The 23,731-nt window shown below is 39.3% G+C and overlaps 2 protein-coding genes across 2 annotated transcripts in view; both read right to left on the bottom strand.

Annotated features, from left to right (window-relative positions):
• The window catches only part of LOC123456067 (DBIRD complex subunit ZNF326-like), a 75,686-nt gene extending 63,536 nt beyond the window's left edge, over window positions 1-12,150 (bottom strand). The window contains exons 1-6 of the mRNA XM_045138691.1: window positions 12,041-12,150; window positions 9,588-9,704; window positions 7,072-7,270; window positions 5,155-5,266; window positions 1,906-2,053; window positions 41-140 (exon numbers count right to left, since the gene is read on the bottom strand). Of these exons, the coding sequence (XP_044994626.1) occupies window positions 41-140; window positions 1,906-2,053; window positions 5,155-5,266; window positions 7,072-7,267 (556 nt within the window). The 5' untranslated portion in view covers window positions 7,268-7,270; window positions 9,588-9,704; window positions 12,041-12,150. The remainder of the gene's footprint in view (window positions 1-40; window positions 141-1,905; window positions 2,054-5,154; window positions 5,267-7,071; window positions 7,271-9,587; window positions 9,705-12,040) is intronic.
• Window positions 12,037-22,019, bottom strand: Znf326 (zinc finger protein 326). The gene is made up of 4 exons (XM_004653672.2): window positions 21,889-22,019; window positions 19,349-19,393; window positions 12,252-12,287; window positions 12,037-12,152 (listed from the first exon to the last, which is right to left on the bottom strand). The coding sequence occupies exons 1-4, from the start codon at window positions 21,902-21,904 to the stop codon at window positions 12,037-12,039; spliced, it is 213 nt and encodes a 70-aa protein (XP_004653729.1). The 5' UTR covers window positions 21,905-22,019.
• Window positions 22,020-23,731: the final 1,712 nt, after the last annotated feature.

Genomic DNA, 23,731 nt, shown 5'->3' with positions numbered 1-23,731 from the left:
CAAATGCAGACTTGTAAAAGCAACTTGCCTCTATACTCACCTTCCATAATATCTTTTTCAATTATTTTGGAAGCTTCTGGGTGGTTAATTGTCTGTTGCTTACGAATAGATGTCTTTTTGAATTTATTCACCATACACTCCTAGAAGGTAAGAATCCATACTGTGACTATGTGCTTAGCAGTATATTCGCTCTGGAAGACTCTGTGACAGGCTCTTCCGCTTTGCCAGAACTAACACCTGCTCACAAAAAGCTTACAGTCAGTTGAAAAGTTCTCTTGATATAAGAAAACCACGGGAAGTCCTGACTTTTCAAAATACATTTTAAGCATTTAGAGAATGTTCCAGACACTGGTCTTCTCAAGTGAGCGCTTGAATCACAAATGACAGACAGAAACCCATAAGGAAAAAATTATAAGAAGAAATTTCAATCAAAGGACATAATTCTGGATGGACAGGGGTGTGAAAGATCACTGCACATCCAAACCTCCTAATTTTCTCTGGTGCCCAAATTAGTTTATGTACAATTAGCAATCCAGCTCAGGGCTCTTCTTTCAGCATTCCCGGTACCAACTAACTTCTGCTTCTCCAAGTCCCTAGAATATTTCTGCATTCTTGGTATTTCCACCTAACTGTACCATATGTATATCTGTGTTCTACCCAATTACTGTTGACTCATTAAGAAATTTATTAAGGGCTGGAGAAATGGCTTAGCAAATAAGGCGCTTGCCTGCAAAGCCAAAGGACCCAGGTTCAATTCCCCAGGATGCACGAAAACCATACGCTTAAGGTGGCGCATGCATCTAGAGTTTGTTTGCAGTGACTGGATGCCCTGGGAGACCCATTATCTTTCTCTCAATCTGCTCCCCCCACCATCTACCTTAAATAAATAAAAATTTTAAAAAGAAATCTATTAAATTGATGATCTACATATTGATAATACAAAAGACACTTCCTGGCTCTGAGTTCAGACTCTGCCATATGCTGGCACAGTCATTTAGCTGCTCTGGCATGATCTTTAATCATGATGTTAAATAAACTAAATTAAATGAATGACTCTCAGCTGAAATAAAGAATTAAAGTAATAAGCCTACCTCTAGGTACATAGTGAACTCTTTTTTTTTTTTTTTTGGTTTTTCGAGGTAGGGTCTCACTCTGGCTCAGGCTGACCTGGAATTCACTCTGTAGTCTCAGGGTGGCATCTCACTCTCAGCGATCCTCCTACCTCTGCCTCCCAAGTGCTGGAATTAAAGGTGTGCACCACCACGCCTGGCCATAGTGAACTTTTAAGAGATGGTAGCTAAGCCTGTATTCAAAAAGAATGGCTAAAGGAACTCGGCTGACACTTTTCTTACAAACAACTGTTAAGGGGCTAGGACAATGGCTCAGTTGACAAAGTGCTTGCCTTGCAAGAATGAGAACTGAATGTCAATCTTCAGAAACTATATTCCAATGCAGGGCAAGAGGTTTGCACTCATTATCCCAGCACAGGGGAAGTGAAGGCAGGTGGGGCTTGCTGGCCAGCCAGCCTCACCTAATTGTAAGCTCCAGGCCAAAGGCGGACCTTGTCTCAAAAAAGGGGGATGGCCCCTAAGCAGAATGACACCTAAAGTTGTCCACAGGCCTGCACATGCACACACACACACACAGACACGTATCTGTACACACACATGACAACAAACATATGCATATATATTCATAAAAAATAACTATGAGAACTGTAAAATGTCTCCATTTGCCAGTAACATATTCAAGTTCTTTACAGAAGTCACATCTAATTTTAAAACAATTTTCCATTTTAAAAGAATAGTTATTAAATTCTTAGAAACAGAATAGGTAAGAAATTGTAAAACGTGAAATAAAATCAGATCAGATCAAATGTTTCTCACTTCAAAAACACCTACTTACATGTAAAAATTCCATAACTACTTTATCGAATTTGGTTTGCTTCTGAATATGATCTAATGTTTCCTGGTGTGAAGGACTTTCCAGATGCAGTTCAATATCTTTCTCCTCAAACGTCCGAAATTTACAAAATGAGCATGTAAATGCCATTCTATAAGAAAAAAAATCCTTTTTTATTACTTTATTCACTTCAAGTTTATAACAATGTATCATTAAAACTAATTTTACCAATATAAATAATTTCCTTTCTTTCATTTCATTTGAAACTAAGATGGGAAAATTTTTGTTTAACTACAGCCCAGTCTTGATAGCATGCCATTTCTAGCCTACACCTCAAACTTCTGGGTATATGAAAAATGTCACAGGGAGCCAATAAGGTATCTACTCCAAGCCTAGACCATTAAATAAACTTCAGTAAGTATTAAGTTGCAGCTGGGGATGTGTCTCAGTGGTAAAGCACTTGCCTGGTATGCTTGAAGCTCTGGGTTCAAGCCCCAGCATCATGACAACAAACAGCAACAAAGAAAAGGTACAAAGTTCCACAATGCATTTTACACCCTATTGCACCTTCAAGTTACTAAACCTTTAAGTTCCATCAACAAAGCAAGGCAGTACACAAAACCACCGTAGCTCACGCCTGTGAACTTCCAGGTGATCAGACGGTCTGCTCACCAACCAGTACTTCAGGGTGACTAGCAGGCCTACACTGATGAAAGGTGAGCACTCGGAAATGAACAGTCACCACAGAATAAAATCCCAGTAGTTGCTTCTACTTAGTATGCATGTTACTTTTTTTTTCTTGAATTATAATAGTCTTCTAACTACCTTTTGATTCCTGTCTCCCATTTTCCAAGTAATTTCTTAGACTTCTACTAGATTATTGAGGTTTAAGTTCTGGAGCTAAATGCTGAGTATCCTATCTCCCTTTGCGGCCCCCAAACAAGTTACTTTAATTTCTCTGGCCTCAGTTTTCTTCTATCAGTGCAGAAAGAAACCCCACAGAGGTGCAATGAGGACTTCCGAGTCCACATAAAGGCCGTAAAGCAGATCCTATCAGAGTGAAGTACAGGAACTTCGTACCATTTCCAGAAAGATGTATGAACTCATCCTGTTCACCTGCTTCACGGATTCCTAAACACTCAGAAACAAAGTCAAGCACGGTGTGGTGATACATGCTTTTACTACTAGCCCTCAGGAGGCTAAGGAGGTAGGAGAACTGCTGTGAGATCAATGCCAGCAAATTCCAGGTCAGCCTAGCTAGAGTGAGACCCTGACGCAACAAAGCAGAAATAAATAAATAAACAAACAGAAAACATACAGTCAGCTCAGCTGCTTTCGAGGAAATTTCCTCTCCTCCCCTCCTTCCCCGTACCCACTAATACCTTTAACAGTAGATGCCCCACCAGTAATTTTAAATGACTTTGATTATACCTTTCTTGGCAAATCAGTATTTTCCTCTTCACTAATGAAATAACATACATTTTGGTTTATTCTAAGTTTCAACATTTTCTCTAAGTGTTAAGTAGCTATTTCATCAAATTATATATTGGACATCTTAGTCTTCTTAACTTTCTAAAATATATGTGGATGTTTTTCTAAATTATACATTAGTCACTTCTTGTTGATTATATTTTAAGTCTGTTTAGCCAAATTGGTTCATTTCTTCTGTAGCCATAGGTAACTTTTCTTTTTGAAGATAGGGTCACCAAAAGGACTGGACTCAAATTTGAACTTCTGATCCTCCTGCTTCTACCCCCCCCCCCCCCGTGCCTGGATTATAGGCATGCACCACTACACCCAATTTTATATGGTACTGGGAATTAAACCCCATGGCTTCCTGCATGCTAAACAATTACCCTAGCAACTAAACTCTATCCCCAGTCTCCTAACTTTTAGGCCAGGAAAAAAAATCTTTTCCTCACAGAGATTAAAATATTACGGGTAGGGCTAGAGAGATGGCTTAACAGTTAAGGCACTTGCTTGCCTGTGAACCCTAAGGACCCAAGTCTCTCTCAAATAAATAAATAATTTTTTTGTTTCTTTTTTTGAGGTCTTGCTCTAGCCCAGGCTGACCTGGAATTTACTCTGTAGTCTCAGGGTGGACCTGAACTCATAGCAATCCTCTTACCTGGGATTAAAGGCAGGAGCCACCACACCAGGCAATTAATTTCTCATTAAACTCCCATTTTTATTCTGTATGAATTGATTTCAGATGAATAGGAGGGTCAAATATGATTTTTTTATTTAGTTGTTTGATCAAATCCCTTTTTCTGCAGTACTTTCATTACTATTTGCTATATCCTTATATAAATGAAATGCAATTTGTTCACAAGGCAATTAATTTTGTCATTTCTCTTGACTTTTAATTTTATTTAATTTTCCAGTGCTGGGACATTATCAATTCAAGGTAAATACATTACTAATACGACATATTTACAACCTTTTATGTTTCAACATCTTCAAAAACCAGTACACAGGCTAGAGAGGCCTGTGAAGCCTAAGGACCCAGGTTCACGGCCAAGATGCCACATAAGCCAGATGCACAAGGTGACATGTGACGCACATGTCTCAAGTTTGTTTTCAGTGGCTAAGGCCCAGGCACAGCAACTTTCTCTTTCTCTCATAAATAGTAATTTTTTAAAAAGCCAGCACCTACTAATTTAGTCTTCTTTTTCAGAATTTTCTTTGACATTTGTATTGGAAAGAATGTGTATGCTGATAATAGTCAAGTTTTTCTAAGATTTTCACTATCTCTCTAGATAGTCAATTCTCAAGACAATGGCTAAATTGTTCTTGTGTACTTTGTAGTTTTGGATTACCATTATGAACAGGATTTATTCTCTCATATTTTCTGTAGGCAGTAACTACACATAAATATTTAAAATAAAAATCACTCATTCATATACACATGCATACATACAACATATATACATACATCTAGTTTATGTAATGGTGAAGATCAAATCCAGAGCTCTGTGCTTCTCTGCCAGCTGAGCTACATTACAACCCCATGCCAATTTCTTTGGTCAAACCTTCTAATTTGACTCAGTTTTTCATATCCTAATACATATATTTGCCTTTTCTAGGAAATGTTTTTTGATACAGAGTCTGTGTATCTTAGGCTGCCCTGAAGTAGTTATCTTCCTGTCTTGGCTTCTCCAGGACTAAGCTTACAAGTGTATTAGGAAAAGTGCTTGATTTGGGAAATGATTTTTGAATAAGCCAAACTTCTTGGCTCTACTGAACCCAAACCTGTATCCATCTCCATATTTCTCGCTGTTTTTCTCTCTCCTACGCCTTTGCTTCTCTCGTCGAGCTTCAATTCGTCGTTTTTCTTCTTCTTCGTTTTTAGGATCAGTTTTTGCTAGAACATCAGGGAAGAAAAGCACAATTATAAATCAAGAATTAAATTAAACAAATAAAATAGAAAACAAATTTCTATCACAATCATAGGGAAGTTAAATAGCAGGGTTTTTGGGTTTTATTTTATTTTTTGAGGTAGGGTGTCACTCTATCACAGGCTGACCTAGAACTCACTCTCTAGCTCCAAGCTGCCTGGAAACTTACATCTTCCAATCTAGTTTAGCTTTTCATTCACTTCTATTTTCTTTTACTTCTTTCAACAATGCTTTGTACTTTTCTTCTTTAGCTGTGTGGGAAGGGGATGTGCTCACATGGTGGATGCACATGTGTGTGCACAAGAAGGTGCTATGTACGCACATGTGGAATCCAGAGGAGAATATTGGTTGTCTTCCTCTATTATTCTTCCATGGTAATTTTAAAAAAAAATTTTTTTCACTTGTTTTTATTTATTTATTTGAGAGTAACAGAGAAAGAGAGAGAGAATGGGCACGCCAGGGCCTACAGCCACTGCAAACGAATTCCAGATGCATTTGCCCCCTTGTGCATCTGGCTAATGTGGGTCCTGGGTAGTTCAGCCTTGAACTAGGGTCCTTAGGCTTCATAGGCAAGCACTTAACTGCTAAGCCAGCTCTCCAGACCCCATGGTAATTTTCTGAGATGGAATCTCTCACTGAAGCTGGAGCTGCCACCATGACCCAGAAAGACTGGCTGACCAAAGAGCCCCAGCAATTCTCTGGCCCCCACCTCCCTCAGCACTAGTATTACAAGCATGGGTAACCAACATGGCAGTGTTGGGACTCAAACTCAGGTCCTCATATGAAGGCTCTTACCTATTGAATCATCTGCCCAGGCCCACATAGTTTTGAAAGTAAAAGTTTTACATTTCTTTTGTTAAATTTATCCCTAGGTATTTTATTCCTCACAATGAATTCCTCATAAATGAAATTAACTTAGCTACCTTTTCAAATTGGCTCAAACATTCTAATAATCAGCTGGAAAACAGAACTATGATTCTAAGAGTTATCATCTTCAGAAGACTAAAACTGAATTAATTCTATAGAAAAAACAGATGTACTAGTATAAAGAACCAGGAATTAATTCTCTAGGACAAATAGATGTACTAGTACTAAGGACCAGGAACTAATTCTCTAGGAAAACAGATGCACTAGTACCAAAGACCAGGAACTTTCTACCCTTCATCCTCATAAAGCAGATTCGGTGTGCTCTGACGTACTGCTTCTTAACTCCTCTGACAATAGGATATCCAAGAAAGGGGTCTGAACCAGAAGTATATGCAAGGTCGTTAAAAAAAAAAAAAATGTATGTGTTCAGTGCCTACCACACTGGATTCAGAGAAAAAGGAACACACGTTAATTTTAAAAGTACACTGAGCAGCCGGGGGGTTTAGCTCAGTGGTAAAGCACAAGGCTCTGGTTTCAGTACCCAGCAAATCTGAGTAGTGGCAAGTGACTAACAACCACATGAGGGATTGACCTAATTTGTTGTTTAACTTTTTATTGACAAGCACCATACATACATACATGACCTCCACCCTTCCTTTTCCCCCTTCTGAATTCCTGCTCCACTGAATCCCTTCTTTCCAACTAGTCTCTCTTCTCTTTTGATGTCATAATTTGCCCTTCCCATTATGCAAGGCCTGGTATAGGAAGTGTCAGCCACTGTGAGGACATGCATGCAATGGCTGTTTTGTGTCACAGACTCAATTTCTACTTATAATTATTATGTGGTATCAATAGTTCTAAAAATTAAAATCTCCTGAACCACACAAGTCTTTGTGGGACTTACTCGGTGACTTGCTGAGACCCATCTTCTCCACAGGTTTTGCTAGCTTAGGTTTCTTGATAAAGGCTCCCCCAGGCTTATTAAATGGCTGTATCATTTTTCTCTTTATTCCTCGTGCAGTGGCAACTGTCACATTGGTGGGTTTGTTTTGATAGTCAACAACAATCCCGGGTCTGTGAATGCTTCCAAAATCACCCATATGCTGTAAATTTGTGAGATCAAGAAATATTAGCATAATGTCCAAATATAAAATATGAATTCATACAAAAGTCTCATGTCATCTAATTCTTAGTTTTCACCTGAAAATTCTGTGGAATGTAACTAAATTTTACAGGCCTATAATAAGAAAGCACACTTAAACATTTTATCAATTATTACATGAACTCAAATCCAGTGAATCAGTATTTCCAATAGAACAAATGTGGATATGTCCTACCTATTTTTTTGATTTTTATTTTTACAATTCAAAATTATTTGAAATCATATCCACCATATGTGCCTGTCAAGAGGTTACCACTTGTACAACTCTCTGACAACTCCTCTTCAGAGATCCTAATTGGCGTTTTCCTATGAAAAGACCTTAAGAGAAATCTTTATTTTTACTAAAACCTGGCTTAAAACTAAGATATACAAAGATGATCATATCTGTAGTTTGAAGTTTAAAAGATCCAGAAATCATTTAGGATTTCTCCCTGTTGGAAAAGGGAATGAGAAGGCGAGATGGAACATTAGTATGAAATAGGAGAGTTAAAGCATAACCATGCATCAACTTCCAAGACACACTTCAGATAAAGAATTGCATCTGACGTTCCATTCACATTCTTACCTAAAGAAACATGTTCTGACCAGAAGCCCAAGAAGCAAGTTTACAAAGAGTCATACCATCAGCGACTCTTTGTGTCTCTTCCTCTTTTTGTGCTACTAGCAAAATGCACTAAACCAAGAGAGGCCCATGTCCATAGAAACGTATTGTGCTGATCTTACTTTCAGAAAGACAGAGGAGTAATCTGAAGAGAAGGACCCAATGGGAATTGTACAAGGGAAGATTAAAAATGAAGAACCTACTGGTTGGTTCATCTACTTCCTTAACAAAAGGAAAAAAAAGAAAAGTCCATTCATACTAGAACACTTGGTTTTACTATCATGAAAACAAAATCAGTATCTGAGTCCTCACTAGGAAAACTCTTTTGCCTAAAATAATATACAGCACAGGAAATATTAAATATTTTCCAAATATTAAAACTGGAATGCACTTTCAATTTCAAAACCCAAAGCCTATTACTCCAAATATTTTTAATTAACCTACAATTATCAGGTATGGTAGGACAAAAACCTAGCTGCTCGCACATTACTATGACTGTGAACACCTATCTCACCTAGCAAACGTGAACAAATGTCTACATGTAAATTAATATAGTCATGTCAGAAAAATCTTCACTAATGATCCATTAAAGGTGCAATGCATTTTACATTAGAGTAACTGTTAAAAATGCAAAATTTTCTACACAAGCAACACAAACTACACTGACATACCAAAGGTTAATGAACAGTCAGAAATGTGTGCCCAACTACATTATATCAGAAGGAAGTTCCTTCTACAAAGAGAATATTAAGGGTAACTGACTTTCAAAAAGTCTTATATTACAGCAAAAATCCAATAGTGTTTATATGATCAAATTCCTGATCCCACAATCTATATGCCTTCACTAGGTACATGTCAAGTTTCCCAAGACCATAAAGCATAACTGTTACAATGTATATCCTGAAGCCGAACATCTGTAAACTAGCATAGTTACTCAATTAAGCAATGGCTTACAAAATATTACTTCCTAGGAAGGAGCCCTAGCATGTCTATACAGACAGGACGTTACTTCTCAATGGTAAAGCTAGTGACACACAGGGAACTAAAACCACCATCAATAGGACATACCATAGGAGAGTGATTAGCCAAATTAGTCTGACCACAAACCATTCTACAATCTTACGGACATCGACGTTTGCTACTGAAAACAGCTGTGCTCTCCTCACCTAGCACAACTTCTGTTCTCTAGTAAGTAGCAGGAAAAGCGTGCAGCTTTGAGGAACTTCCACTTGCTAGAGTTTAGTAGCAGGAAATAAACATTTTTATCATACATTGCACCTTTAAAACCTACCCAAAACTCAAAAAGGGTTCAGTTAGCTTTTACAATATTCCAAGAACTGTCCCACTAGCAAAACTGCTAGTGTTTACAAGGAAGGAAATGCAACTCCTTTTAACCCCTTTTAGACCAGACCTAATGTCCTCACCTTTTTAATAAAGGGAGATTTGGCATAACTTTATGATTATCTCAAACTGCCACTTATATTCTGAGGTGCTGGGAAAACTTTTACTGTCAACCTAAAACTCATGCTTGTAACTCAGCTTTGGCTTAAAATACACTGGGATGAACAGTGTTCATTCTAGTTGGAAAACCATGGTCTTGAAAGGGTTTAAAAGAGTGACTATTGAAAAGAATCTGAAAAGATTCTGTTGTACTTACTCCTCGGCCTCGGCCTCTGCCTGTTGATGGTCCTCCAAAAGCATCATAGTCTCTGCTTCCAAACGTACTTTCAGGATAAGCAGGCGTTCCTCTCCCCCGAGAGCCTACAGGTGCAGGCTTCATATGGGGTGAAGAAAAACTGCTGTAGGAAGAGTAATTCTCTCTTCCTCTGTCCTCCATAAACCCAGGCCTCAATTTTGAACGGGAGTAAGGTGCTTCCCAGCTAGACCCGCCCTGGTTTCTACCTCCGAAAGAGTCAAGGCTATTCCGGTAGGAGCTCTCAAATCGACCACCATAACTACCTCCGAAGCGGCTTTGTTCGGGTTCATTAAAACCATAGCCAGATCTGTACAGATCTCGCCCACCCAGAGAAGACCTGGAGTCGTAAGACTCATAAGGTCCAAACCTGGAAAAGTTGCACAGTGAGGGAAAAAACAAAAGTAAGCTTACTAATGTTAGACAATTCAAAAAAGACAAATTATCAGATGACATTTATCAACTAAAATTAATCTATACCATACTGGTTTGCATAGCTCTACTTTTGTTCACACTTGATTAGGGCTGGGCAATTCAAGGAGACCAGACAGAAAGCTATCTGAGTCAGTTCTAAATGTGAATTGAGTTAAGTAAACCTTAGCTTAAAAATCTGCTTTTTAGTAGCTTTTCTATTTTATCAAGATTTGTCTGACATTGTTTAAGCCCAGCCCTAGTCTTAGAAAGATCATTTGCTAAAGGTCACAAACTATTCAAACTTTCTTTGAATCCATCCCTAATTTTGAAAATTACAAACAATTTACAATACTTTGGTTTTCCATAGGGACACAAATTGAAGACTAAACAGATGTAGGCTATTTGTGACACAGAGCAATCCTGTTGCACCCCAAAAATCTATATCACTAAACTGCCTTCTTGCATCTAATCAGGTTATAAAATATGATGATCTACCAAACGTCAGCCAAGGCCAATTCTTAAACACTTTGTACTTATAGACTAGTACATCTAACAAATCTAGAAAAATAAACACATAAAATAGAAAATAAAAGTAAGATGACCAACATATACCCTCTGCATATGAATTTTCAAAACAGATGAGAGAGAATACATTTTATAATGCCATCAGTTATTTGAAAAATTACTTCCTGTCAGAAAATTATCACATAAAACTACTCTAAGGGGAGCATACAGTCTCCTCTAAAGAAAAACCAGCTCATTTTACTTATCACGGATCCAAAACATGGATTACAAAAGCTGCTTGTTATTTTATGACAGTTTTATAAAAGCCCACAACTATCCAAGAGATGAATGATGGTAACATCTACAGAAATAATTTATACACATTACATTTACAATGTAAGATGGTAATGACTGATACATTAAACATTTATATGATGTGACTTTGGTTCATTTAGTTACAGATCACTCAACAGAGGATACTGTCTACTTCAGAATCCTAAGTAGCCATATAAAAATTATAATTCCTCTTTCCAAGTGTGTATTTCAAAGTATCTATCACATAAGGAAAATGTTAACTGTTCATTTCCTTGATTTTACTATTCTATGACCACAGTGGCACACAGGAAGCAGGAAGCAAGCAAGCATCATTTAAGTCCATCATTAGGGAGTCCAGAAACTTGAACTTATGAAGGACGACGATGGTTCCAAATGTCTCCTGACTAGTTTCACTTGATATTAAGAAAGAAGCATTGTGTCTCAACAAGTACACCCCATAAGGTTACTGAAATATAGACAACCCTCAGGCCTAGAGGTAGTTAGCTAGATTAAAGCCTCACACAGTTCAGAAATACCATCTAGACTGTATTGAAGGTACAGTACTCATGACTGTAATATAATGCAATGCACCTAAATTAAAGCACAAGTGTTTCAGGTATGAGTACTAACTGCCAGTAAATAACATGGACATGACTTAAAGAACATTTCTATTACTACAGTATATTCTTGCAACTCAAAATTAAAAGAAAATCTATCTGAAATGTTTCTTAGAAGCTGAAGCTGCTAGACTGGTTCAGTTAAATCCATTCTAGTCAGATTATTTTGCTGTATCTCATAATACCCACATTACAAAAAAATTAAACATTAAGAAAAAGCTTCACAAAAAATATTTCCAGTAACATTTTACATGATTTGCTCAGGACATTTTGATTGATAAGAAGTTAAAGGTAAATGAAGTAAAAAAAAAAAATTAAAGTGTTCACTGTTAAAGACAAATACCTTATTCTGCTATTCTGAAATGGTAACTTATTTGGTGTTTTCTCAAAATATTGTCTACCAGTGACCCTAAGAAAAATTTTAGGTGCATTAATAAGCACCTTTAAATACTTAAGGTGATTACTCAATACCAAACAGTAAAGTATCGTATCAAGCCTAAGACACACTTAAAATGATATACCAGAATCTTATATTTGTCTATTTGGCCAAGTGATGAAGCAATTTACCTGCTACCCCCACCACCACCACTGTGATTGTCCATGCCATATGACTGGTTTAGGTAGGAATCCATGGGTCTCTGACCCCCATAGGATCCATGGCCATAGTCACGATCCATTCCTATAAGAGTTTAAAAAGAAAAAAAAAAAATTAAATGATGCTCACCTTTACTGGAACTCAAAAGAAGAATTTTTAGATAAATATTCTTGAATGTCAGACCTCCATAAGATCCAGGGCCAAATTCACGATCCATTCCTAAAAGAGTTAATATGAAATGGTCACTAAAATACATCATTCTCTCTACAAAATTTTTGCATTAAAATGCAAATACTAACATCAAGCATATAAAGTAATGATTCACACTAATATTTAAGCCAAATTTGTATTAGCTATTGAAGGAAAAAAATACTGTGATGATAATCTACTGAACAACCACTATTTGCTATCAAAACTTTATTTCAAAGAAAAACATACTTACTATAAAGTTCTACATTAGAATTCTTTTTCAACTTTACCAACATTTGACTTCAGGACTATTACTATAAGGCATTATAGTTGGTACTATAGCAGATATAAAGATAACATATAATTCCTAGCCTCAAAAATTGACATTTAATATCAGAAATTATTTTTTGTTCTAAGTACACTGTGACATCAATATACTAAACTTGTTTTCTGCATCCAATTGTTCTCAAGATGTCGTATTTTCAACATGCCATGTTCACAGTACTGACACAGGTATCATGAAAATTAAAATCACAACTGGGACCAATCTTTGGTGCTGTGCTTGAAAATAACAAAGACTCAATGAACACTTAAACTACCAAATCCTTTGAAGAATAGAAATAAATACAAATTCTCATAATCTCCTTTTTAAAAAGATTATAGAATTAAACTAATTACAACCTATATCCCAGCTTCTGAAGTAAAAATATATAAGGTTATAAAAATTTACAAAGATTATAAAGATGAAAAATTAACCACTTAGAATTTGTTTCCTATAAAGTCCCTTAAAATACTTCATTACTGATCATGCTGTTTTGTCAAAAATATGATAGTATATCTACAACAAATATCTTATATTTTTAAATATAAAATTACATTTATAACTATTTCTATTCCTGATAATAATAAAAATAACTTTGCAAAAACACTACTTAGAATCTGGCAATTTTAAATGATTAAACTTAATCTTTTCATTGTAAAGATTTGGGAAGCAAAGTCCAAAGAGAAGCAATGCATTTCCAGTCTTACAGCTTTACAGGTGTCCTCCTGTTTACCCTCCTGTTATTGTTTCTACATGAAACATTTTGTTCTACTGCCCCAAACATCTGAAATCATCTAGTCTTTTAAAATCGAATTCAAATACATATATTCAATGAAAGTTTTACTAATAGGCTTATCACCTTTCTTCTATTTCTGAAAGTCCTATAACTGTTCTGTGGTATTACGATATTCTGCTGTTTGTGGCCTTGTCGTAAATGTACTAATTTTTAATGTGTCTTAAAGAAGCAATTCTCATGGAATGGTCTGCTGACCACTCAGTTTCTGAGGCTTTTCCCAGGAGCCCACAAAGACAAAACTATTTTCACGAACAAGGATATTATCTGCCTTTTTCATGTTGGTGATATTTGTATTAAGGATACAAGAAAAGAAAAAAAAAAGCAAGCACTGAGAGAGAAAACTTCAGCACAAATCCAGGTGGTAGCACCACAGTGAACAGTAAACACTGTAATAAGGTCATACACCCACAGTGAAGAATAAAAATAAATGCCATCTTCACCAAAGACATCCTGGATGGATTATCAATGTTATTAAATACTGACTTTTGCCTTAATCACATCTTTTTGATATTCAAGGTAATGAAATAAGTATGCATAGAACAATTTGCTACATATAAAAGTGTTACATTTCTCTCCAAAAAAATTGTGCCCATGTTTGGTTTGGGCATTAAGTTAGCCACTTTTTTATAAGAACACTTTTTTTACTGGAAAGACTGGGACAGAAAACCTATGGTTTCTACACAGACATTCAGCTGACATTTTCTCTCAAAAGAAGTGAAGTGGTTGCTACAAAAGAAAATAAGTATGTTAATATACAATTCACACTTCCAGGTGATTTATGTCAGGGTACTTGAGGACCCACCATAGGTTAGTGGTAAGACCCTACTGCTGAAGACACCATTCACTGTTGGTATGTAGCATGGAGCGACAGGGCTGGAAGCTGAAAGGAAGTCAGTCCCCAGATAGTGCGTCTAGTGCCGAAGGTGCTACATGAGCGACTGGGGATAAAGACCAGTATCTGCCCAAGCAACACATGGTCTAACCTACTTAACAGCCAACAACCTGACGTGATCCTCATACAAGGGCAACAGTGATGCATAGCCATGGTAGGAAGCCAGCTGCTCTCGATTCGGCAAACTGATTTGCTCAGTGGAACAGAACCCATACCTGCAGCTGGGAAACAAGTCAGAACCATATCCAAAAATGAGCCCACTCTCCACTAAACTATCTCTAAAAAACAATGGTTATCACATTTACTTGGTGTTAACTTTACTCTCCACTGGAAAATCTGGTTCTCTTTTTCAGACAGATGCAGATCCTAAGGAGAACCACATCATCATACCTCAAAAGGGCCCCAGCTGAAACTAAGAATAATTGGGGAGACATACAAGAATACTGTTTTCTTGGCGAACCGGGAACTAGCACAACGCTGAAGGAGATAGACACAGAGAACACTCAACTTCCACCAAACCAGATATCCAGAGATCTCAACACTGAAGTAGACCTAAAATGAACCCAATATGGCTCAGGGATATTCGCGGAAGAGGAGGTGGAAAGAAGGTCAGAGCCACACATTGGGTCATGACACGCAGAAACATTTCTTCCTACCTGAAACTAAAGGCTAACCCCACAATGCACAACTCATGTATCCCAACAAGGGGGGAGGACAGGGAGGAGGCTAACAATGTTACCAACCTGACTGTATTCTCGGACTACAAAAATAATTAAAAAAATAAAATGGAAGAATATATTTCAATGGGTACTGAGCAAGAAGAATGGTTACTAAGGGGAAAAGAAAACGAGTTCATTGCATGAAGCAGACTGTATATACAGCTCAGTACAGGTGGGGGTTGCTAGGCGCATTGTTTACAAGTAGGGTGTGTTTACTGTTCAATCCAAGCAGTGTCCAAGACGGCACAACTATGCCCTGTGTGTGCCTGCCTCAATAGGAGTCCAACATCTTACTGTAGTAAGATGATAAAGGTAACTGCAAGATGTGTGTGCGTGATAAAAAAAAATAATAATAATAATCTTGACTTTAGTCAAGTACAAAGAGCAGTCTGATACTTTGCTACTTCTGCTGGATTTTGAGTTATCAGAGGCTATCTTCAGATACTAAATACTTTTTGTGTATTTTTTTATATTCTGTGCTTTTTTTCATGATAGTTACAAAAGGACTAGTATTTGTTGAACACTTACCAAATATCAGGAACTGTAGACTGCACAAGAAAAACTTTTTATATAAAAGTGATTCTTAACTATTGTTCACACAACTGTTATTAAAGAAGAAAAGTTTTTATTATATACATGTCACTACAGAGGGAGTCTTTGTATTATATACCATCAGTGTCACTATAGACAAATAGATGATTTAAAAAACTTTTTCTCCAGGTCACAAAAATGATTTAAAATAATTTTAAAAGTACAACTAAGGCTGGAGAGATGGCTTAGCAGTTAAGGAGCTTGCTTGCAAAGCCTAAGGACGTATGTTTGACTCTCCAGATCCTATGTAAACTAGAAGCACAAAGATGAGACAAGCACAAGCATCTGGAGTTCGATTGCAATCGCTGAGGCCCTGGCATGCCAATTCTATGTGTGTGTGTGTGTGTGTGTGTGTGTGTGTGTGTTTCTCTCTGAAATAAAAAAATAAAAGTATATTAAAAAAGACAACTATATGGGCTGGATAGATGGATCAGTGGTTAAGAAGCTTGCCTGCAAAGCCTAAGGACCTCAGTTAAATTCCCCAGTACCCACGTAAGATATATGCACAAGGTGGTATATGAGTCCAGAGTTCATTTACAGTGGCTGGAGGCTCTGGTGTGCCCATTCTGTCTCTCTGCCTCTTTCTCTCTCAAACCAATAATTTTTTAGTAAGTACAGCTAAAGAAATATAAAATTCTCTTTACTATGAATATTAAATGAGGAAGGAATTTACTCAGAAAAGAAAACTGGCCTAATAATTTGAGTCAAATCTATACTACTAATTGGATCATTTATCAGAAAAACAATAAACTGCAAAGTTAAAGCTGGCAACTTAAACATAAAGAAGGTTGTGGAATGCTTGGCAAAAACTAATGTATCAAACTATCATGTTACACTAGGTCTTCACGACCTCTGTACTACCAGTGATTCTGAGTACCATTAAACCCAGATTACTCAGAAGTCTTCAAACTGGTTTTCCCACTTCCATTTGTACTTCCTGTGGATTCTAAAGAAAAAAGCCAGAATAATCCTGTTAAATATAATTCATGCCAGTGCTCAGGAACTCTGACAGCTTCCCATTTATTCCAACTCAGAGCCAAAACCTTATAGTAACACAAAGTGCTACAGCAGTAGTTCTCAACCAGTGAGGCACAGCGGCAGTCTGTAATACTTCTGGTTATGAAAGCCAGGAGCAGAGATACTACTGTCACCGAGTGAGTATGGGTCAAGGTGAGTACGGCCCCACAACAAAAAAAATTATCCAATCCCAAATACCAACAATGCCCAAGATGAGAACCCTAACCCAATCTACCCTACTATCTCCTAATTCAGTTGTCTCCCTTAAACCTTGTTCATTCCACTCCACCTACATGAGTGAGGCTCCTTGACATTTCTAGAACACAACAGATGTTCATTCATGTTTCCATGTGCTCTCTGCTACAAATCGTTTTTCCTTGTGTCTGCACTGCTCACTACCTCCCCCTTCTCTCAGGTCTTCAATTTCTATTCTTATACATAAGCAAATTACCCTGGATTTTTTCAATGCCTTATGGCTATACCTCACCTCTCTAGCCTTTCGTTCAAACTGCTCAGCAGAAATAATCTGGTCAAACCCGTCTTCTTTGAAGCTCAGTCCTGTCTTTGTTCTGGCTGTTCCCTGTCCCAGGAACTTCTCCTTTCCTATCTGCTATTTGTGAAGGAAAAGGTAGCATAGAGCAAAAAAGAAAACATGTGAGATGCTGTAAACACACATTCCTTTGCAAAACGTAGTGTGAAAGAAACCTGTATCTTGACAGGTTTTCTCTAATGCTTTCTCCTTTATTTCAGTAGAAAGCTGGAAACTACAAAGACTGAATGAAAGATGAAATACACTGTGGGCTTCATTTGGTACTTACACATCTTTTATTTCCTATGGCCTGTCACATTCTTGGTCTAGACTGCCTCAAAGTTTCATTTCATTTAAATCTATGCTCAAATGCCCTATTTACTTGGGTCTATCCCCAGTGACTTTAAAGCCACAGCAAGCACTCATGCAAGCACACACATTATTTTTCTCCATAAACAATTTTAATCTTTTAACATACAATATATGCACTTTCTTTCTGCATACTTCAGGCCATTAGACTGAAAGTTCTAGAGGACAGAAACATTTCATTCTGGTCACACCTGTAGTCTCAGAACAATTCCTAACACACAGCAGGCACTAAACATATATTTGTCAAATGAAGTCAATCAAATCTTTGAAGTTAAGTTCCATATTTATAAAATGGAGCTAACACCTAAAAGTATTTTCAAGCAGTATTCCTTAACAAGAGGCAAAAGCCAGCCAGGCGTGGGGACGCACGCCTGTAATCCCAGCACTCGGGAGGCAGAGGTAGGAGGATCACAGTGAGTTCGAGGCCACCCTGAGACTATATAGTAAATTCCAGGTCAGCCTGGGCTAGAGTGAAACCCTACCTCGAAAAACCAAAAAACAAAAAACAAAAACAAAACAAACAAGAGGCAAAAGCCAAAATCATAGTCCTTGGCACCACACACAGAGCCAGGAAACATGGCCCTAAAATTAAGAATCAAGAGGTGCAGGTTTCAATCTAACAACATACATACTAAAAATGCTACTATGGAATTCTAACAATCACCACTACTGAAATTAAAACAATGCTAAAATTAAATTAGAAGAAAACAAACCCAAGTTATAGGATTAGATTTGAATAGTAATACATTAATAATAAAACAAACTTCTGGCCTGTGTGATTTTGCAATTCAAAATTTTTTAATTAATTTATTTATTTCCAAGCAGAGCAAGACAGAGAGAGAGAGAGGCAGACAGCGGGTGCACCAGAGCCTCCAGCCACTGCAAATGAACTCCAGATGTACGTGCCCCTTTGTGCATCTGGCTTTACGTGGATACTGGGGAATCAAACCTGGGTTGTTAGGTTTGCAGGCAAGCACCTTAACCTCTCAACCATCTTTCCAGCCCTCAAGTTTCGTATTTAAAAGTTAAATGAAATTTCTGAAATAAAGCCTTCTATCATTCCAAATCTGTTTTTTTTTTCCTTCAGTTCCTCCCTCTCTCTATATCTATCTGTATCGCTATCATATAAAAAAATACTAGTCATGCTTACTTCAGCTTAAAATCTTGTGTTATTACCCTATCTTGAGGAGTAATAATAGTTATCAAAACAAAATTCAATGTATTATGCATATCTCTTATAGTTTTATTTAGCTATAAGTTCAACCTTATGCTTCTGCTAATAAGCAGTCTGTCTGCAGGTGTGCCTCTGGACACATTTGAACACACTGAGAAAGATGGCCTCAAAAGCAAAGTCAAAATGCATCACAACAGAAGCTATGTAGGCCAAAGCTAATAATCCACTTAATCTATGTTACTGAACTACAAAGACTAATTCAACCAAAATAATTCAGCCAGTGTCTTACAATTCATTTACATGGAAAGCAGTCAGGACATATGGAAATTTTAAAGAATCCTAAGTAAAATAAAACAGACAAAAAGTCAAAGTAATCTAACTCCTAACTTTTCCTGTTCCCAAATTCAAATGGTAAAAATAGGGCTGGGGATGTAACTCAGTAGTAGAGTACTTGTGTAGCATTCATAAATCTCCTGGTGGTGCCCAGCACACAAAAAGATAAAAAACAGAAAAAAGAACAGTCAACAATATGACAATATTAACACTGGACTAGATGAATGTCAGAACCAAAGTGGGACTGGATTTTTGTATTGAAACTTTTATGTTTATGTATATAAAGAGAAAAGCTAAAAGATATCACCTCAACAAATTTAAGAGAAAAAAAATAAAAGAAAATACTTACCATTAAAGCCCTGATAAGTATTCCTGCAAGCGGAGTGTGTGTAATCTATGAAGACACATTTAACAGAAAGGAATTAGTGCAATATTAGCAAAAACCCAAAATTACATGCTCAGTTATTCAAAAACAAGCCTAATTTGTAAATGGCATTAACTCAATTATCTGCAAAACTGGGGTACAGATAATTATCAATATCCATTGAGAAAGCATGTATCTCTCCTTCACTACCTCCCAAATGGCAGGTTCATCATCCAATTAATATCAAAGCAAAAGAACTAGTCTATGGCACCTCATATTTTATATAATAATAGCCAAATGAGGGGATTCAGTATTGGTTTATATTAAGCCACAAAAAGGCATACACATTATGTATCAAATGCAAAAAGCAGGCACACTTGAAAACTGATTCTATGTAATAAAAATATTTCAAGGTTAGTATTTCCTTTAGCACCCAAGCCCACCCCCAACACCTCCTCCAGCAAGGTTCCACCTCCCAAATTGCCATCAGCTGAGAACCAAGCTCTCAAAACTCATGAGTTTGGGGTGGTGGTGGGGGGGAACAACCTAATTTAAACCACTACCTTGCATGAGGGCATGTGCTGTGCTGTGTCCATCCAGACACAATGTTCATTCATTTAACTTCACAAAGAAATACTCGAAGAATAGAATTTAATGCAGGGGCTTCTAACACTACTTAGGGTTACATGTGAACACATTTCTAGTCAGATACATTGTGAATCAAATTCCATCTCCCAAATACAGCAGTGGTGGCTAAGGATGGGCAGACAGAGGATATTTCATCATAACTCAGCTATAATTGTAAGCATGTAACGATCATTAAAAAGCCAACATGCTAAGTTTTATTATTACTTTTCAATTCTCTACAGAAAATGGATCCCTTTACTGACACTGCTCCCACTGTCCCCACCCCCCACCCCCCACCCACACACACCAACACAATTATGACAGCCACTCAGGTTACAAAGTATGAGGATGCTGTCATCAAAATTCGGTATGAAAACACAAAGTATTTTTTTTTATTTTTACTGTCAGCTCTGGCCTCCTCAAGTAGTCATAATCTAAAACCATCTATATTAAAATGAGTCCCAATTAAAAAATCACCCACAGTATCCTCCACTGAAGAGCTGAACTTTCCATTTCAGAGCAACTGAAAAGTATACACAAAAAGGTCATTCTGTCCCTTGTATGTACTCAGATTTGTCAGCTTGAACTCCTGGTGGCAAGTCATTAAAAGGCCTAGGCTAAGACCACACTTCACTAAGATCACTTTTGGGTGAGACGAGAAGATTCTAAGTACTCAGCAAACCCGTTTCATTTAGAAATAATTCGGGTTCCTCTGGGTTAAATCCGGTTTAATCCTACAAGCTCATTCCCAGGTCTCCCTGTCAAAAATATATAGAGCCAATCATGGCGGCCAACGCCTTTAATCCCAGCACTTGGGAGGAAGAGGAAGGAGAATCACCATGAGTCTAAATGAGAATCACCTGAGACTACATAGTGACTTCCAAGTCAGCCTGGGCTAGAGTGAGACCCTGATTACATATATACATACATATGTGTGTGTGTGTATGTCTGTGTGTGAATACACATACATATAGATGATATACATATAGGTAGAGTGAGACAGATATCATTTTATCTTGACACTAATTCCTTTAAAAGTTGGGCAAGATTTAAAGACACCAAATTAGTCCTACTTCGATGACCTTGTGCAGAAAGTTTGAGTGTCTAGTGTCAGATGGATGAAAGGTATTGCTACAATTTGGTTTAGTGAATCAAGTTAAGGTGCACACAGGCTGCTCCGGACAAGTCTGAATGTGAAGGGCATTAGATGCTTGCTGTGCCAGGGTTCTAACTTAAGTCTCATCCACACACAAGCCTAAAAAAGAAAAGAAGGATGGGAAGGAAAGGAGAGAAGAGAAAATGAGAGAAGAGAGAAGAAAAAGAAAGAGAAAAAGAAAAAGAGAAAGAAAAAGAAAAAGAGCAAGCGAGCTTTGGTTCACTGTTTCAGATTACATACTTACTACGGGATAAATTCTGGTGTTTAAAGATCCCAGTTTGCTAAGCAAGAAACAGCTTGGTGATTACTCATAACTTGCTGTGGAGACGTCCTGGGCACTCATCTGGAGTCCCAGGCTCCAGGGAGCCTCTTTGCACATTGTCCCCAGCAAGCCGTGAGTGAGCCGGGGAGGAACGAAGTGCCCGGGTCGAGCGGTCACCCGGAGCCGCTGGCCCGTGGGCGCCGGCCGCCCGGCCGGGAAGTTGGAGGTGTCGGGCACACGGGGCGGGGGATGCAGGCCGGGACGCGAACCCGGGGCCCTGCCTTCTGCGCTCAGGATCCCGGCAGCGAGGCCGGCATGGAGCTCGGCGAGGAGGAAGAGGCGAGGGCCGCCTCCGGGCTCCGGGCCTCGGGCTCCCAGAACAAAGCCCACACGGCCATCTTGAGAAGGTAAACAGACCCTCCGGCACAGGCCACCCGCCTCCCACCCGCCCCGGCGACCATCCATGGGGCGGCCGCTTACCGTCCTCGAAGTCCATGGTGGAGGGCTCGCAGCTGACGCTCTCAGCGACGCCCACGCCCGACGGAGCAGTGACCAGCGACGAGCGCCCCGCCACCCGTCTCCACACGAGCCGCGGAGCCCGCGCGACCCACACAGCGCCGGCGCCAGCGGCCGAGCGAGCCGCGGGCCACAGCGAGGCTGGGGGCGGGGCCGGCTGGCGCTGCCAGTCACCGCGGCCTGACTCGTGATTGGCCGGTGCTGGGGGCAGGGGGCGGGTGCCCGCGTGGGGGCCAGGGGGCGGGAAGCGGGTCAGCTGTCACGCCGCCTGGGCGCTGACCCCGCGGAGCGAGGCGAGGAGGACGGACGCCAGGGACGCAAGGAGCGCCGAGGACCCGAGTGGACAGTGAGCGTGGACTTTTCTGGAAGGGCTTGCTGCGTCCCGCCATGTTTGAACCTGGCAAGAGAGAAAGGGGGTCTGGTGGGAGGAACACCACCTTTGGCTCTTTATTGGCCGTGAGGGGAAGGGAAGAAAAAAAAAAAAAGAATCAAGTTCTTAGGGAATTTCTTCCTTGGAGACACAGAACCCTGGGACGTGCAGGAAACAAAAGACTGCAAAACAGGAAATATATATGAGAATGATCCCACACGGTCTACCAGCCAATTCTAGCTTTTAATGGTGCAAGTTTTGACTGTAAAAGTTCACAGGGGGAGAAAGATGGATGACAGAAAACGTCATCCAAACACTGGAAGTATTCCACTTTGTCAATTTTTTGCGGGGGGCGGGGCACGGGCAAAGTTATTCCAAGTTACTACGTGGATACTGGGGACTGCAACCCTGGTTGTCAGGCTTTGCAGGCAATTCCCTTGAACCACTGAGGCCTCTCTCCAAGCCCCAGTTAGTTTGTATTAATTGTTTTGCTTTCACAGGGCAAATGGTCACCAGATAGGAAACCAGAAATCAAGCTACTTGCTGCTTCAGGGTTCATGCACTTCAGGGTTCATGTATTTGCGAGAACCAAGTGTGGAGGAAGCAGGAAATAAAACTGGAAGAAACAACAGGCGTGGTCTGTGTATGACTGTAGTCCCAAATCCAGCGAGGGATTGTTCCCTTCTCCGCCCCAATTGACTCATCTCGTTCTCCACCCTGTCTTCCTGATTCCTTCTCTTTTTCCCCTCCTACACATGTTTTCTGTTCACCTAAGCTGAACATGTTGAAAACTGAACTCTTAATTTCCCTTCTCAAACCTGCTTATCCTCCTGTGTTCTTTCATCATTCCCAGGCACCGTGAGCAACCGCCCACTGATCCCAGCCAGAAGGTTGCATATATATCATCCAGTTAAGACTCAACCTTCCCCCAGCCTCCCACTCCCAATCTATGCTGAAGTCTTTCATCTGCTTCTTACTGCCTAAAATGTCCTCAGCCTGTCTCTCCTCTCCATTCCCACTACCGCTCATTATCTCTGCACACCTCTTGCCTTAGCTTCCCAACTTATTTCTCTGCCCCGCAGCCACAGCTCTTCTCCGCCTCCTCAGGCTGTGGCAATATAAAATGCCCATCCCAACCTGTCATCCCTCTCTAGTCGTGGAATCCTCTAGTCAAAGCTCCCAGCAGCATCTGGACACTGCCTGACCTCCGATACTTCCCTTTTCCCCCCTCTGCTTTCTCTCTCTCCCTCTGCCTCTCCCTCTTCCCCTGCCCCTCTCCTTCTCCCTCTCCTTCTCCCCTTCCCCTCCCCTTCCTCTCCCTCTTCTCTCTCTCTCTCCCCTTCTCTCTCCTTCCCTCTCTCCCTCCCTCTCTCCCCCTATCCTCCTCTCCCTCTCCCCCTCCCTCTTACACAGTCAGCTGGTCATAGCTCCAAGTCA

This window comes from Jaculus jaculus, chromosome 19 (assembly GCF_020740685.1).
Source record: "Jaculus jaculus isolate mJacJac1 chromosome 19, mJacJac1.mat.Y.cur, whole genome shotgun sequence".
Classification (NCBI taxonomy): Eukaryota; Metazoa; Chordata; class Mammalia; order Rodentia; family Dipodidae; genus Jaculus; species Jaculus jaculus.
Note: the sequence above shows the minus strand (reverse complement) of the source record. Positions and strands in the feature narration are given on the sequence as shown.